The sequence below is a fragment of the Chaetodon auriga genome, chromosome 4 (genome assembly GCF_051107435.1).
Source record: "Chaetodon auriga isolate fChaAug3 chromosome 4, fChaAug3.hap1, whole genome shotgun sequence".
NCBI lineage: Eukaryota > Metazoa > Chordata > Actinopteri > Chaetodontiformes > Chaetodontidae > Chaetodon > Chaetodon auriga.
In genome coordinates this window covers 8,867,388-8,882,494 of record NC_135077.1, presented here as the reverse complement: position 1 = coordinate 8,882,494, position 15,107 = coordinate 8,867,388, and the positions used below count along the sequence as shown (strand labels likewise).

Here is a 15,107-nt window from a genome sequence, read left to right as displayed (position 1 = left end):
TAACCTCCACAACAGCACCAGGCCGGCCACCGGATGCTGGTTTTGTTTGGTGAGCCGCATCCTGGTGAACATATACTCAATCCTACTGGCAAAACTGGCGTCACGCCCCTGCGTGGACCTGATAGACCCACATATTTCTTGCTAGCTGTGAGATATTTTAGAGCAAATAATATTCAACATGATTAAGGAGCTGATACTGCTTATAGAAACAGATGATCTAAGTCTTATTACGGAGGACAGGCATCTGCAAACTATGTGTCAGATCTGCAGATAGAGCACATTAATACACCAGTGTATTACACAGAAGTTAAAGTCATCTACTTCAGTAAATGTGGAAATACCACAATTTAAAAATACTCAATTAGAAATAATGGAAACGTTTCCTCAAGTGTATAATTCGAGCCAGAAAAGAGAAGTTTTCATTGACAATAATACAGGTGTGTTTATCTGCCTTTGTTAACAATAAAACACAGCCAAGCAGTAAGACTTAATTCTTTTTATTTTTTGTTTTGTTATAGGAAAAGTGCATAGTTGAAGCCCTTTTTCTCTTAGACAAAAACAGTGTAAATCAAGGTCTCCCATGGTACACACAGTCCATTTAATGATCTCAAGAGTATGGCCTCCTGTGAATTTACACACCTACTTCTGGTTTGTCTAACTTTTTCCTTCCTTATATCTCCTCCCTGCCATCTCCCATGCAAGTCTAGAAAGATGCTGTAAACAAAAATCTGAGAGGATATTCGTTGATATGGGAATGAGCCAGCTACAAAAGACTGTTTAGATGAATTCAACCCACAGTTGTTACAGATCATATCTACATTACACAATTCTTACACCATGCATTCAAAAAAGACACTTCAATTTTACACCTAATTCACGTAATTTCTGATAACACATGTTCCCTGGAACATAAACCAAGGCCCAAAGACACTTCAATCATCATGTTTCCATGATAGGAGCATGACAAAGATATTGTCAGTGACTAGAAAAACAGGAAACCCACTATCATGAGCTGCAATCCAATAACCAACAATATGCATATAAAAAGGAAATGCCACCTATTTCGAAAATGCACCCTTCCTTGCTCCTTTCTTTTAAATTGGTTTGACATATTATCATACAGAAGTTGTGAAGTAGAGACGCTGAATTGCCCCTTTTTAATCATCGACTACTGTGATTCTCAGTAAGAGGCCCTCATCTTCACAAGGCCATCATTTAGACAGCTGAATCAATACAACACACCTACAAACGAGGAACCGACATTCCACAACAAAAGTGCTCATAAAATATTATTCTCAGCTACTAATAGGTCAATATACAATTATCATTTTTGTCTTTTAGCCACAAACCGATGACAGTACACAGAATAATCTCAGTATGATTAAAAAGTATTTTGCCCATGCTGAGTATGTTGTTTTACAACGACCACACCTATCCGTACACCTCCAATTCAGTTCTTCTCCCATAGTTGAAATGTGAGCATTTAATTGTCAAGTCTTAAACCTTTAAATAGAGTCTTAAAGACCTGTCACTGCCATCTTAATCACTTATACTACAGTAACCAAACCCACTGTTACATAAAGGGACAGACATATAGTTAACATATGAAGACTGGACTATTTGCTGGCTGGGGTGAGTGTGTAATGTAACTGAGGCCTGGATGTAACCACAGAAGATAAATTCATTGCATTAAAACCAAAATGCCATGTTATCTTACATCAAATCCAAATTCTGAATTTCATTTAAACATAGAAATTCATTAAATGTAGTCAGTATGCTGGTTTAAATATGCTACTAAAACATTAAGTGATATGACATCATTACTGGCACTGTTTAGAGCTGGAAAGTGGAAAGAGTGGAATGTTTCAGACGGTCAGACGAGTGAAGCCGTCACTCTTCATGACTCAGCGAGCACTCAAACAAGAAATTTAACTGCCCAAGACGGAACTCTCCACGACCCCGCCCTTCTCCCCCAACTCATGTGATGCATTCCTTCATTTTGAGTTCCTGTCTGAGTTCCCACAGATCAGTCAGCACCAGAGCTGGGATCAGAGACTGACTTACAACAACAACAGACCTTCTGATTTGAGATATAGAGCTGATACATCAACACGCTGATATTGTCGGTCAGTCAAAATTGGCTCATCACAGATAGATTGTATCAGTTTTTAAGCCTGCAGCAAACATGTTCAGTACTTACTTTTCTCAAATGACTTTTTATGTTTCAGAGTGAATTGTGTTTGCTTACAGTTACTGAACACTTCATTTCCTGATCAAACGTTTTGTAACTGTAAAATATCCTGCCTATCTCTATTTCTCTGTCAAAAATAACCAAAGCTGAAAAATATTTGCAAAACTGTTAATGCTGTGCGTTTATGTAAAAAAAAAAACAAAAAAACTATATCATCAGACTTTTGTAACTTTAAGATACAGTATCATATCTGTATTGCCATCATCAATCCAGCATCAGTTGGGCTTGAGCAATAGGAATTATAGACAGATCCATCCCAAAATGTAATTGCAATAGAATAGGAAAAAAAAAAAAAGTAAAAGATATCTGAGTACAGGGAGATGGTGCCGACCTGGTCACAGTTACTAGCTAACTGTGCAGCTCCAGACAGAGCAGGTGGTTGAGTGCTGGTTGTCTGGCCCCACTGCTAGTCAATAGGTGGTGCTGGAGGCTCTCTTCCATGGCTCTGCAAACCAAGACAAGATGATATGAAATCTTTCCAATAGAAAAAAGTGAAAAATGTGAACTGTCTTGATGATGCTTTGAACAAGCACACCCTGAAAACAATGCTGCAGTAGAACGCAAAACTGATTTTAAGTCAATTAACTTCTACTTTGTGGTAAATTGTCCCGGTAAACAAAGGCAGCGCAGTACTGTACCAATATTTTAAATGTTATTGTTATGTAGGTAGGTGTGTGATCAGTACTGACATTGTGGGGCCCAGGAGTTTTGCCTGTGGGACGGGGACTCCTGAGACTGGATGGGCGCAACAGGAACAGGAGCAGAGCCAGCACCATCCATCCCATCAGAACCATGGGGAGCGTCAGGTCACCCCCTCCGCCGACCAGCCCGCTGGGACCTGGCACTGAAAGCAAACGCATCTTTGTATTTCACACATGTAATCAACACTGACATTTCTGATTTGAGAACATGCTTGGAGTACAGCCATGCATCCACATGATATGACACTATGAAAGAAAGAGAAGGTCTAATGTGGTCGTACATACATTCCTGAGGGCAGTCTGTGTCTGTGCAGTAGGACTGAGATTGCCTGAGCTGAAAGAGAAATTTCAGAAGCAACAAAGTAGATGTAATAGAAGATGAGATAATATTACTTATTCCTCTACTGGAAGAGGACTTATTTACTCTGGTTACCACTGCTCTGATCTAGAGAGAAGAAAATACAAGTGATTTATGGACTCACTGCTGAAATAACTTTGTGACATACACCTCAAGGGTTCCTTGTTACATTAGCCATACAAATGACCCATTAACAGCTTACTGGTACCAACAACACATAGTCCCATGTAGACGATGCAAAACAAACACCAGAGTTCTCCTTGCCTCTTAAGATACACAGTATAGCTCTCAACAGCAAATGCTGTGCAAATTCTTGACAACACCCTTTCGTACTGCAAGCAAATTAGAAAACCCCTGGGGTGGCTTCGAGCTATGAGCCAACTGCAGCTCGCCATGCAAGTTACACCTACGGACAAAAAGGCAAGGAGAGACCCGGAAACTGTGGCAACATAACAAGTTGTACTTTTTAATGTAGTTTCTAAATCATTTTCATTTCACCTTTTACAACATAAGTTCCGTTAAAAAGAGCTATAGAATATTTAAAAGTACCAAGGGCATAGTGCAACAGAGTGAGATGTCTTCGCATGGCTGAACTGATAGGATCTCAAGACAAACACTAAGCAGGAACCAGGATATGTTGCATCAGTGTTAGTACTCAGCTCTCCACTTCCCTCTCTTCATACTTTCAATTACTTGCTAGTTGTTTCTAACATTAATCTCTTCACTTCCTTCACTCGACTTCAGCAGGAGATTACTTTATACTGCCGTATACTTTAACCTTTACCTGCACCTCAACTGTGTTAGAATCAAGTCTGCCGCTTAGGATTACAAGTGACGGTGAAAGCCCTTCGGTTCCATGACTTACCAGGTTGATGAGACGCCTCATAGCATGCTCATGGGTGCAAATGCACTCACAAGGGTCAAAGCCTCCCTCTGCCATTTCTCACCAGACAGTGTCCACCTTGGAAAAAGACAGAAGGACTGTATGCAAGTAGGACGTACATGAACAAAAGAGAGAAACCTAATGCTGCCTCTTCTCCGTGCTGTGCTGCATTGTTGTTTCACAGGCGCGCACAGATTAAAAAGGGAGGAGACTACTCAGTTAAGGACAGTCACCTAACTTCGTGGCTGTATCATCTTTCTGCTTGTAAACGAGTGTCACAATTGTCCGGCTGTTGTCTTGGCAGAACACGGTAAAATAAATAAATAACAGCTAACAGAGAAATGTTTAGCTTTATATTATTGAAAATGATCTTGATCTTTTTTACTCGAATTAGGCATTTCTGAACGACATGGAATATTTACTATGAGTTGATTCTGGTGCTGTACATGTATTTTCAACATGTTGAGTCTGAACTGGTTTACCTTTATGGTGCACTTGTCTTTAATATAACACTATAAAAGCAGTCCCATTGGAAGATAAGAGCCAGCCAATGAATTGGTCCATAAACACAAGAAATTAGCTGATTGGTTGACATCATAACCGGAAGCTAGTGTCAACTCAACACAGTAAGAAAGCAAGCAATTATTACTCTGAAAGTAAGGACAGTCTTGCAGAATATGCCAGCAAATCTTATCATGTTATCTTATTATGACCTGGCATACAGACAGTGCTTGTATTAGCTGTAGGACAAATATAAAAATCAAATGTCAGTCTGCTACATGTTGTCAAGTTATCCAGGTCTACACACATCTATCAGATACTCGATTTTAGAGGCACTATTGATATTTGACTGAATTTCTATCTTTCCTCTTTTTCTTCGTCCTGTATTGACAAATAACTAAACATGCACAAACATTCTCATACAAAATCACTAAAGTTGTTTTTGTTCTTTCTCTCTTTTTCTTTGAGGAGACACATGCATAGAGCAGTACATTTTCCGGTCAAAAACCAAACTGTTACCAGTTAAAACTAAACCGATGTTTTGTTTGTTTGTTTTTTGCAATGCTTTGTTTTTGTCTTGTCTTTCACACAGTTTTGGGACCTCATGTTGTCGTTCGGCGTGTTATGTTGACTCAGTCTTTCTACATTGGCATTTCTGTTCCGCAATCTCTCCCTTTAATTTATTGGTTCGTATGCGCCTTCAGTAACACACGGCCCATTTACTTGTATAACTTCGCTATATACCACAATAAAGTAAAAATTCAAACATATCTGAGGTGACTCAAGAGGATACCTATTTCTTTAGTGTAGTTCTATCATTAGAATTTGTACAATGAAGTAACGACTACTCTGCTTGACCACAATACGGTAAAATATATCCAGCAGTGGAGTACAAGCTAATGTAAGTTCCAGCTTGTACTCCACTGCTGGAAAAATATGACTGCTATTGCATATCAAACCAACAATGAAATGCGTAAACTTAAATTGTGACTCGGTTGCAAATTCACTTGTAGCAGAGTTGTACTAGTTACAACAAAACATGTACACGTTACATTTTCCATGGGTGGCTGCCTGCATATTTCTGAAGTGACGAACAAAAGTGGCCAGTTCACCTCGACCCTGCTGAAAGCCAATGAAAGGCAGCTATCATCACTTCCGATTAACCAACCCTGAAGTTTTGCATTCACGTACAATTGCTCTCGAACTGATTTAGCCAACGTTAACACAGACTAGCTTCTTGCTAACCGAGCCAGCCAACCGAGAGAAAACTCACGTCGCTGTGTTTTTTCGACTGTAAATGATTAACGTATGATTGGAGACAGATGTGACAGCAGAAGGCATCGAAACAAGACTTACTTGAGCTTTGTAAATGTTGAGGAAAGGTGAGATGTTTTCTAATGGCCTGGGCTGCACTGCTGTCCCTCCTCAGGAACCGTTAGTCTGCAGACATGTCAACCTACCGTCTGTGTTTTGTTTGATGCACGTGAGCCAACCAGCTATTCTTCACGACTGACATCCGGGAACTCACGGGTTGCGGGGTGGACGGGGGCACGGGGCGCGTTAAACGTCTCTCATTGGTGCAAATGTTTGATGGGCGGGCGATTTAAGCCAATCGTAGTAAGAAACTATTATATCGTCTGGATAGTAAACAAACGGTCGAGGTGCCTATCGTCATAAAAAAAAAAAAGCAGATGGACCGAATTCCAACATCTGTACAGTTGTGCAACCAAACACAGTGGCGGAAGAACAGTTACTCAAATACTAGTATAAAATCTGACAATTGTTCTTCCATAGTATTTCAATTTTTTGCTACATTCTTCTTCTACTCCAAAACATTGCAGATACATTTTCTACTTTCGCTAAGGGGGCATTCTGTTGTATGATGATTATTCTTATTTTGACTTCAATGAGATTTTGAATGCTGGACTTTGTCATGAGTAATTCAGTTAAAGACCTTCATTTTTCTTCCACCGCTGCCAAATATGTAAAATAATAAAATTGTGTTAGAAAAGGTTGATTAAGCTGTAGCCGTGCTTTTTGCCAATTAGGGCTGTAATTTCTTCTATGTTACACAGTGTGCCAGCAGGGGTGGGGCCACGAGGGGACTGGAGGGGCCAAGACCACCCTTATACAATTGCTGGCCCTCCATATTAAGCACCCATGATATCAATGAAAAATTCGGGAGTGCCACTGTGTGCCAGCATGTCTGCCAGTCAGATAGGCTGGTAAAATGTACTGTAATTTGAGATGGTTGATAAATATTCTTATACATAGCCTGTAAAATGGGAACTGGTTTACAAATTATTTTGATGTGATGAAGATTAGTTTATTTTACTGGCATAGGTAATAGCTCACAATTCACATAGATGCTGTCTTCTCAAGAAAAGTATTTATTTCATGGAATGGAAATCTAATGAAAATCTTGAGTAAAAGTAGTACTGTCACCCTATAAAAAGTATAGAGTTATATTATTGCAGCATAATTTCTGATATGTTAATGTGTAACTCACATGTGAATGTTGTATCTGGAGAAGAAAATAATTCTGCCTGCTAGATGCATCATATTTTATGAATCTAATGTATGTTGTGTTAAAAAATCTGCAAAGTACTAACTATAGCTGTTAGATGAGTGTAGTGGGTTAAAAAGTACAATATTTCCCACTGACATGTCAGTGAATTAGAACAATAAAGTAGTATTAAATGGTGTAAGTAAAACAGAATTACCTCAAAACATATTCCAATACAGTGGATATACATTCAACTTCTGAAATCGGTTGTGTGAATTTATTTCATCACTGAAGAAGCCACTTAAATCCAGCTGATGTCTCAACCACGACAAAAGCTAAAATGTCATCCTTGAAATATTCAGTTTAAAGAAGTGTATCTAATTAGCTGAGGTGTCAGCTGGTATGTAAGAAGTGACAGCTAAAGAGACTGTTAAACCTGACAGCTTTCTTCTCTCACTTTTGTATTTTGCCCCTTAATAATAAAAAGAAAAAGAAATGACCAAAAATCCCAATAACACATCACAGTCAGATGTAAAATGAAGGTGCTGGTCACCAGTGCTAGAGATCAGATGTGTTCAGCACATGATGGGAAATGTCCTGAAGGCAAGTTTGAAAAGAACACAGAGCAAACCCATCCACCACAGCACCACAGCCCATTAATGAAAGTTCCAGCTTGTACTCCATTTAACGGCGCTGTGCGTGTATGTTCTGGACCGAGCGACGCTGCGCGCTGGCTGGCAGGCAGTCGACAGTGACGGCGAGCTGCCTCTGAGGTGAAAAGAAGCGGTGGACGGTGAAAGTGAAACGAGGGCTTCGTAACTGTAAAAGGCACCGAGCAGGCAGTCCCCACACAGACAGACAGCACAGGGAGAGAGGCCCGGGGTCTTGCTTCTAGGCAGCAGCGCTTCAGCACACACAGCCATGGCTAACATCGCGGTCCAAAGGATCAAGCGGGAGTTCAAAGAAGTTCTCAAAAGCGAAGAGGTGCGGTAATGTTACTGGCTAGTTATTTATTTTACTTCGATTCGGCTCTTTTTTTGTCAGTTGTAATTCAGTTTTAGTGTAAAGTGTCTGTCGCCGTTGTGTCAGAGACCAGCATTACCCCTGCTAACGTCAGGTCCCAGTGCTGTGTTGCAGTAGGTCAGGCCTCAACAGGAGAACTTTAGCTAGCTTTAGCTTGAGATCAGGGTCTGGTCGAACCTCTCCTGTTACGTCAGGTGGGTGTGATCAGGAAACACCGGGGATTCAGCTTTGTCAGCTGACAGGCCCTCTGTTTTTAACAAACAATACCGCATACCGTTGGGTAATTACCGAACTAAAATAAACCCACCGTGTATGGGCTGTAGCACATGCCTCATTCAAGGTATCGTAGCTATTTACTACCGTAAAGTAGTTACTGACAGTTCGGATTTTTCAGCTTTTAGCTCGCTAACGTTGTTTTGACATCTCATCCACAGTTAGCATTAGCCTGTGTTGTTGTGCTACAACGTTCACCAACTGAACAAATCCATTAAACCATAATCAGCTGTTGGTTTCAATGAAGAAGGGCTGCGGTCATTCAGAGTGTGTAATCTGTCATCCTACTACCTGTGAAGTCTTGCTATTGTGGGTTTGTAGTTAACTTTTGCTAGCTTGGCTCGACTAGCAAGCTACCTGTGAGGCTAACGTATTGAAATGTTCTTGCTTCCAGGGGAACTCCGTAACAAACCAAATGATTTTTTGTTTTAAAACAGAAACAGATAGTTGCAGTGTCTTTCCTTTAACAGCCACCATGTCTGTGCTTTTAGGTTTGCCAGAAAAAGTGTGGTTTCTCAGAGAGAAAATGAGAGCTGTGAATTCATAAAACAGAGTAATTCATTGTGTCCCTTTCATTTGTCCCAACCTGCAGACAAGTAAAAACCAGATAAAAGTAGATTTGGTGGATGAGAACTTCACAGAGCTGAGGGGGGAGATAGCAGGTCCTCCAGACACACCCTATGAAGGTACCCTCACTCACCTGTATTACCATGGCCTGACAAGGTATTTGCTAGAAGACTTAGTCATGATTTGTCCTGCCAAAACATTTCACTGTTTTTTTTTTCTTTCTTTATAAGGTGGCAGATATCAACTTGAAATAAAAATCCCGGAAACCTATCCTTTTAACCCGCCAAAGGTATGTGCTTCACTATCTCCCATCTACTTGCTGCATGTCCTTTGCCTGTCTCGCTCTCACTCTTGAGGGCATTTACATGCACAGTATAATCGTGGTTAGCGTCATGGTTTTGGTGTGAACATCATATTCTGGTGTCAAAATCTCGCCTCTTAATCTGGTCATGTGGAAGCTGAATACGCTAGCTGAAGTGCTCTAATAGAAAGCAGACTTCTCAACACCTTGTTGAGTTCTCTCATCGCTGTCTTGTCATGTGCACAGATGTGCACTCAACTCTTGTTGCATAGTAATTTGTCAGTGTAAGAAAATGATGGTGATAAATGATGCAGTGGTGATACAGTCTGCTAAAATGAAAGAGCCTGATAGTGACTAAGAACACCTCAGAGGGTCTGAGACGAGGAACCAAAGAAAGTCTGCCTGCAGACCTGGATACTGTCAGGCTCGTATAGACGGGAAGCTGAATCTTGATTTATATGTGTTGATATAATAAAGCTTCTTAAAAATCTGTCAAAACACTGTCGGTTGGATAACTATGGATAAAATAAGCAGGGAGGAATGTCTGGTTGTTGGTTATTCAGTAAAATACCTAACAAATCAAGGACATTGATGCAAAAATCATACAAGAATCCAATATTGCCATTATGTAGCCGTTAAAGCGACAGCTACCATGCCGTGAGTAGTATGACAAAATCTTTCATGGTACACAAATTCATATTATCCATGTCGTCATCATACTGCCTAACCCTAACCAGTAAGCATCTCCATCGCTGAGGCAGATGTGATACACATCTTGATGCATTGGCAATGATCTGAAGAATATGACGCTGTGTAATTTAATATGGTACAGAGAGTTTGATTTTACTTCTGTGGTTCTCTTCTTAGTAAACCATACAGTAACTAAAAAAGTTCAGTTTTTACTCCACATGTGTTTCTCAAGTGCTGCAGCTAAATGAGCCTCTCATTTATGCTGTTTCTTTTTGACCTCTAAAAACACACTTTGTCCGTTAACTAACAGGCCTTTTCATAAGTGTGTTGCACGTCCTGCTCCATGTCAGCCTTCAATCATCAGTCTTGCCCGGACATGCCTCGGCCTCTGTGGTAGCCGGCCACTGACAGCAGCTGAGATGAAGTGTGCTTGAGAAACAGTAATCTAAATCTAGTATTATTGGCCACATTTCAGAATAATAAAGGCATAGCACCTCTACTAATTCTATATGGAAATAAATCAGATTGTACGGATGCAAACATATCAGAAATGCTTGTTTAATCGGGGGCAATGACATCATGATGTTTTATGCCAGTGCACTGATGCGAATCGGCAAATCTTACCATCCCTAATACCCAAATATGATCAAAACAAGGATTTGACTGAAAACCAGCATAGCAGTGCAGTAAACGTACCCACTGTACCCCATGCTCTGCCTTCATTTCTGTATGATACCATTTTCATCCAGATAACCTCTCACCCCTGTCTTCCTTAGGTGCGTTTCATCACTAAGATCTGGCACCCTAATATCAGTTCTGTGACAGGAGCGATATGTCTGGACATTTTAAAAGACCAGTGGTGAGTGAGACGTATGTGAACCCTGTGACCCACCGTAGTCACTGTGTCCCCCTCCCCCTGTCTCTAACACTGTCACTCCACTTACCTGCTCCACCTCTTCCTCTGCCTCACCCAGGGCAGCTGCGATGACCCTGCGGACGGTGCTGTTGTCTCTACAGGCTCTCCTCGCTGCAGCAGAACCAGATGATCCACAGGATGCAGTAGTAGCAAACCAGGTGAGACAGATGTTTGTGAGATGGAAGTGTTTGTCTGTAGACCATCGTAGGCATCTAAAGACACTGTCTGTCTGTCTCGACTGTCACTGTTGGCTGATTTTCTTCTCTTTTTGTCATTTTTAACCACACTTATGAAAGCTCTCTCTCTGCATCCTCAGTATAAGCAGAACCCGGACATGTTCAAACAGACTGCAAGGCTGTGGTCTCACGTCTATGCAGGCGCTCCTGTCTCGAGTCCCGACTACACACGCAAAATAGACAAACTCTGTGCCATGGGCTTCGATAAGGTCACAACCACTTTCTGTTTTTCTTGTAGTTTATATATTGAACATGCACGGTGTGGGACAGCAGAGCTTTGGGACCAGATAGTTAAAGCTGAAATGGCGAGTCGATGAATTCATTGCTTGATTGGCAGAATTAATCCTTTTAGGAATTTTTCAGCATTTTTCAGTGGCAAATATTTTCTAGTTCCAGCTTCTCAAATGTAAATATTTTCAGTTTTTCTCAGTCTTCTGTGATAGTCAACTGAATATCTTCAGGTTTTGGACTGTTAGGGAGATGAAGACGTCAGATTAATTGACAGTTCTTGTCAGAGCAAGCAGGGGTTGTTTAGTCTTAAGTGTAGTAAATTTCAAAGGATTTACTCTTAACAAGGCACAATTCATTCAAACAGACTTCACACAAGGAAATGATTTTATTGTGATTCCTAAAGAAGCTCAAAGGGGTTGTGGCATGTTTACAGTTTCTCCTTCTCTCAGCTTTTATTAACTTGATACTGCAAATGATGCGCTGACTACAATAACCTCTATTTAAATCCCCCCCTCTTACACAGAATGCAGTAATAGCGGCCTTGTCTTCAAAATCCTGGGATGTGGAGACAGCGACAGAGTTGCTCCTCAGCAACTGAAACCCAGCAAGGTGTGAGGATCCCAAACTCCCTTCATCACAGCATCAGCTCCCCCCCCCCGGCACCATTCCAACATTGCCTTTTGTTACGCAGACAGCACACCATTCACCACAGCAGTCTGAGCCTTCTTTTAGAACAAGTTCGTTGGCTACAAACTCAACACCGGTAGCACCACAATCGCCAATATGCACACCATCCTGTTGCCTGTCCCCATCTGTCCATGAGTCTCTTCTACCACTAACTCAAAATGTTCAAAAACCTTGAGTCATGCATCTTGTCTTCCATGCCCTTAAGTCATATTGGCTCTGAAACTTTTTTTTTTTCACAAATTTTTGTTCCTCAATATTGCAAAGAATGGAATAACTGCCATTGTCTGGATTTTCCAGGGTAAAATGTAAAGGAAATCCTGCAGACTGCTCTCACAGTACATCAGCATTTACTCCCTTCAGCAACCTGCTGACCCGTTTGTCAGATTACTCTCTTTTGTGGAGATTTAATACTGTAAAGGTCTGTCTGGATTAAATGAACTCGACCGCAAAGTGTTCTGCAGGAGCAGTGTGATGGATTTTTCCTGAACAGTTTATCAGAGATGCTTCAGTCATCTGCAGAGGTTTGGATGTACAAATTTTTTTTTCTCTGTACGATTAGAAAAGATCACACCGACGTCCTCAAACATCTGCACACGTGCACAGAAGGAAAAACGGTTATCTGTAAATAGATGCGTGTAAATTTGAAAATACAATGGGGATATACTTTTTTTCTTACATGGCGTTGTAAAACAAATTATTTTAAATATAAACTATGCCTAGTTTACAATTATATGGAGAGATACCTTTTTATGCTATTGTGATTCATGAGAAATCCCTCTGAATGTCCTGTTTTGTTTTGTTTTTTTCTTTTCCCCCTTTGGCCCTAATGGCAGAGGAGGTGAGAGCCATTTCAGGACCCCTGAGTCATTTCATGCCATCTTTTCTGCTGCACCACAATCCAACCCTGTCTTTTATTGTCCTTGCATGTTTTATGCTGCCTTTATTTTTCGATTTGGCCAAATGATGTGGTGATGGGGTGTCTGTTCGATTCAACACCCCTTCAGACTTGTGGATGTCGCAAGACTCTTTCTAAGCTGTGGAAAGAGACATGGAGAACCTCTGCTCAGCAGGCTACTCGAGCACGCCCAGTTTGGCTTCATATCTGTAGGGAGCCGAAGTCCTTCCTGTTGATTTGATGAGTGTGTTGCTGGAAAATGTCCTCCTCTGCTCTGAACAGATTTGTGTGGCAGCGACAGGAGGCACACCTCCGAGAAGAAACGTGTGATTCTGAATGTCATGTAGGATTTGAGTTTGCAATGCTGTGGTTTTGTTTTTAACTCACTTCAGAGCAATCGGTGTCAGCCACAGGTACTCTATTTACAGCCACGGGTTAAGGATCCGCTCGCCCTCTCAGTCCTGATGTTGATCATTAAGAGGGGGGAGCGTTATTGCGAATCACTGATCCAATCCAGCAGTACTCAATCAAAACTTTGGCCATAGGTAGAGGTATGTAAGTGATGTCCTATATTCTCACGCATGCTTTACCACACAGCCAAATAAAATGCTCATTGAGGTTGTCTTTGAATGATGTCTTATGAGTAGCAAAAGAGGCTGGAACTCCTCTGTTATCTTATGAAGCAGATAGCAGGCCTGCACAGTGTTTTCACACTTTTTTTTTTTTTTTTTTTTTTTGAGGTCCGTGGACTGTAAAGAAATGCTTAGCCTATAGAGAAGTGGGGTGTTGATGAATCCTCACACATGGCCTTTGTGTTTTGTTTTTTTTTTTTTAAACATCCTCCTTTTGCTTGCCCTCCTGCTCAGTCCCTACCAACACAGTGGCATATTACAGTACTACATGGAGTTATCGTGCACCCCTCCGCTGACAGTGAACAGTACGGTCTGGTCAAAAGCCAAAAAAAGAGGAGTTCATAGTCAGGGGTAGAACGCACACACCATCTCCAATACTTGTAAATAGCCAGGTTCTATGTAAAGAGCTGTCTCATTATCACTAGAGTGCACCATTGATGGCTGGATCTATATTTTGTAAGAAAAAGAAAGGACAAAAAAAGGAAAAGAGCCCCCCCCCCCCCTTCTCACTATGTACAATATTGCACGATGACGAAGCATTAAAAAAAAGGGGGCTGTTGCATCTCAGTTTCTCCATTTGGATTGAGACTTACTTTCCTCTTTTGTTTCCTTGGAAGCAAGCATCAGCAGTATAAAAAGCATGGTTATTTATTGTGACAGTGTCATGTTTCTTTGATTAAAAAAAAAAAAAAAGAAAAAAATGGAAAATCTAGTTTGCTTTTGTCATCTCTTGGCTTTTGAAAACTGCATAAACACCATGATCAAGACAAATGCACTGCACGGTAACATCTAAAAGTATTTATTTTCTGGAAAAAAAAATTTAAATATGATCATGACAATTGGCATACTTTAACTACATCAAAAAAATAAGTCATTGACGCAAGGTTTCCATTCACCCGATGCTTAAAAGCAGGCTGTACCCAACAAAATAAGTGACAAAAGTACAAAAAATATATAATTGTAAAAGGTGAACAAAAACCTGAACACATATTTGTATAGTAATATATCATTTATGCATTCCAAAGTGAAGTATTGTTTCATACTTCAGCAGTAGAAAAACAAAACGGGAATTCAAACTCGGCTCCGTTACAGAGGCCCTGATCAATCTGGAGGATGAGGCAGCAACAGCGCTCAGAAGATAGGGTCCAGAACTTCACCAGCTTCAATTCATCCATGAACACACAGGAAAGAAATCAAAATGCCTTCAAGAGCATTACAGTCGGCAGCTAAGGAGCCACCAAGGGTTCTTTCTGGCCTTGTGATGCTAAAACCAAGCTAAAGCATTTAAACATACCAAAGTTAGAAACGCAAACATACCAAAGGTTAGAAAATTTAGGCGCCAGAACATCTATTAAACGCATAAATCTTATCTTATGTTCTCATACTGTCGCCATGTGGTGCACTTTCTTAACGGTCTTGGATATTTAAAAAGTTGAACTGCAAAGTTGCACATGGG

At 40.7% G+C, this 15,107-nt stretch overlaps 2 protein-coding genes across 2 annotated transcripts; one reads left to right on the top strand and one right to left on the bottom strand.

Moving 5' to 3' along the window:
- Positions 1-481: 481 nt before the first annotated feature.
- smim14 (small integral membrane protein 14) lies at positions 482-6,187 on the bottom strand. The gene is made up of 5 exons (XM_076729400.1): positions 6,051-6,187; positions 4,176-4,271; positions 3,238-3,286; positions 2,941-3,095; positions 482-2,696 (listed from the first exon to the last, which is right to left on the bottom strand). Exons 2-5 carry the CDS (start codon positions 4,248-4,250, stop codon positions 2,658-2,660), a joined length of 318 nt encoding a protein of 105 aa, XP_076585515.1. The 5' UTR covers positions 4,251-4,271; positions 6,051-6,187; the 3' UTR covers positions 482-2,657.
- A 1,658-nt stretch (positions 6,188-7,845) lies between these two features.
- Positions 7,846-14,363, top strand: ube2kb (ubiquitin-conjugating enzyme E2Kb (UBC1 homolog, yeast)). The gene is made up of 7 exons (XM_076727780.1): positions 7,846-8,184; positions 9,089-9,182; positions 9,294-9,352; positions 10,831-10,913; positions 11,029-11,128; positions 11,287-11,415; positions 11,961-14,363. The coding sequence occupies exons 1-7, from the start codon at positions 8,122-8,124 to the stop codon at positions 12,033-12,035; spliced, it is 603 nt and encodes a 200-aa protein (XP_076583895.1). The 5' UTR covers positions 7,846-8,121; the 3' UTR covers positions 12,036-14,363.
- The last annotated feature ends 744 nt before the right edge of the window (positions 14,364-15,107 follow it).

Bases quoted from the DNA above. Each gene is read 5' to 3' on its own strand.
- smim14 (XM_076729400.1), bottom strand. From the start codon at position 4,250: ATGGCAGAGGGAGGCTTTGACCCTTGTGAGTGCATTTGCACCCATGAG. The intron at 3,096-3,237 runs GTATGTACGACC...GTTTGCTTTCAG, and splicing joins CACAGACTGCCCTCAGGAAT to TGCCAGGTCCCAGCGGGCTG. The intron at 2,697-2,940 runs GTCAGTACTGAT...CTTGGTTTGCAG, and splicing joins AAACTCCTGGGCCCCACAAT to AGCCATGGAAGAGAGCCTCC.
- ube2kb (XM_076727780.1), top strand. From the start codon at position 8,122: ATGGCTAACATCGCGGTCCAAAGGATCAAGCGGGAGTTCAAAGAAGTT. The intron at 9,183-9,293 runs GTACCCTCACTC...TTTCTTTATAAG, and splicing joins TCCAGACACACCCTATGAAG to GTGGCAGATATCAACTTGAA. The intron at 11,416-11,960 runs GTCACAACCACT...CCTCTTACACAG, and splicing joins GTGCCATGGGCTTCGATAAG to AATGCAGTAATAGCGGCCTT.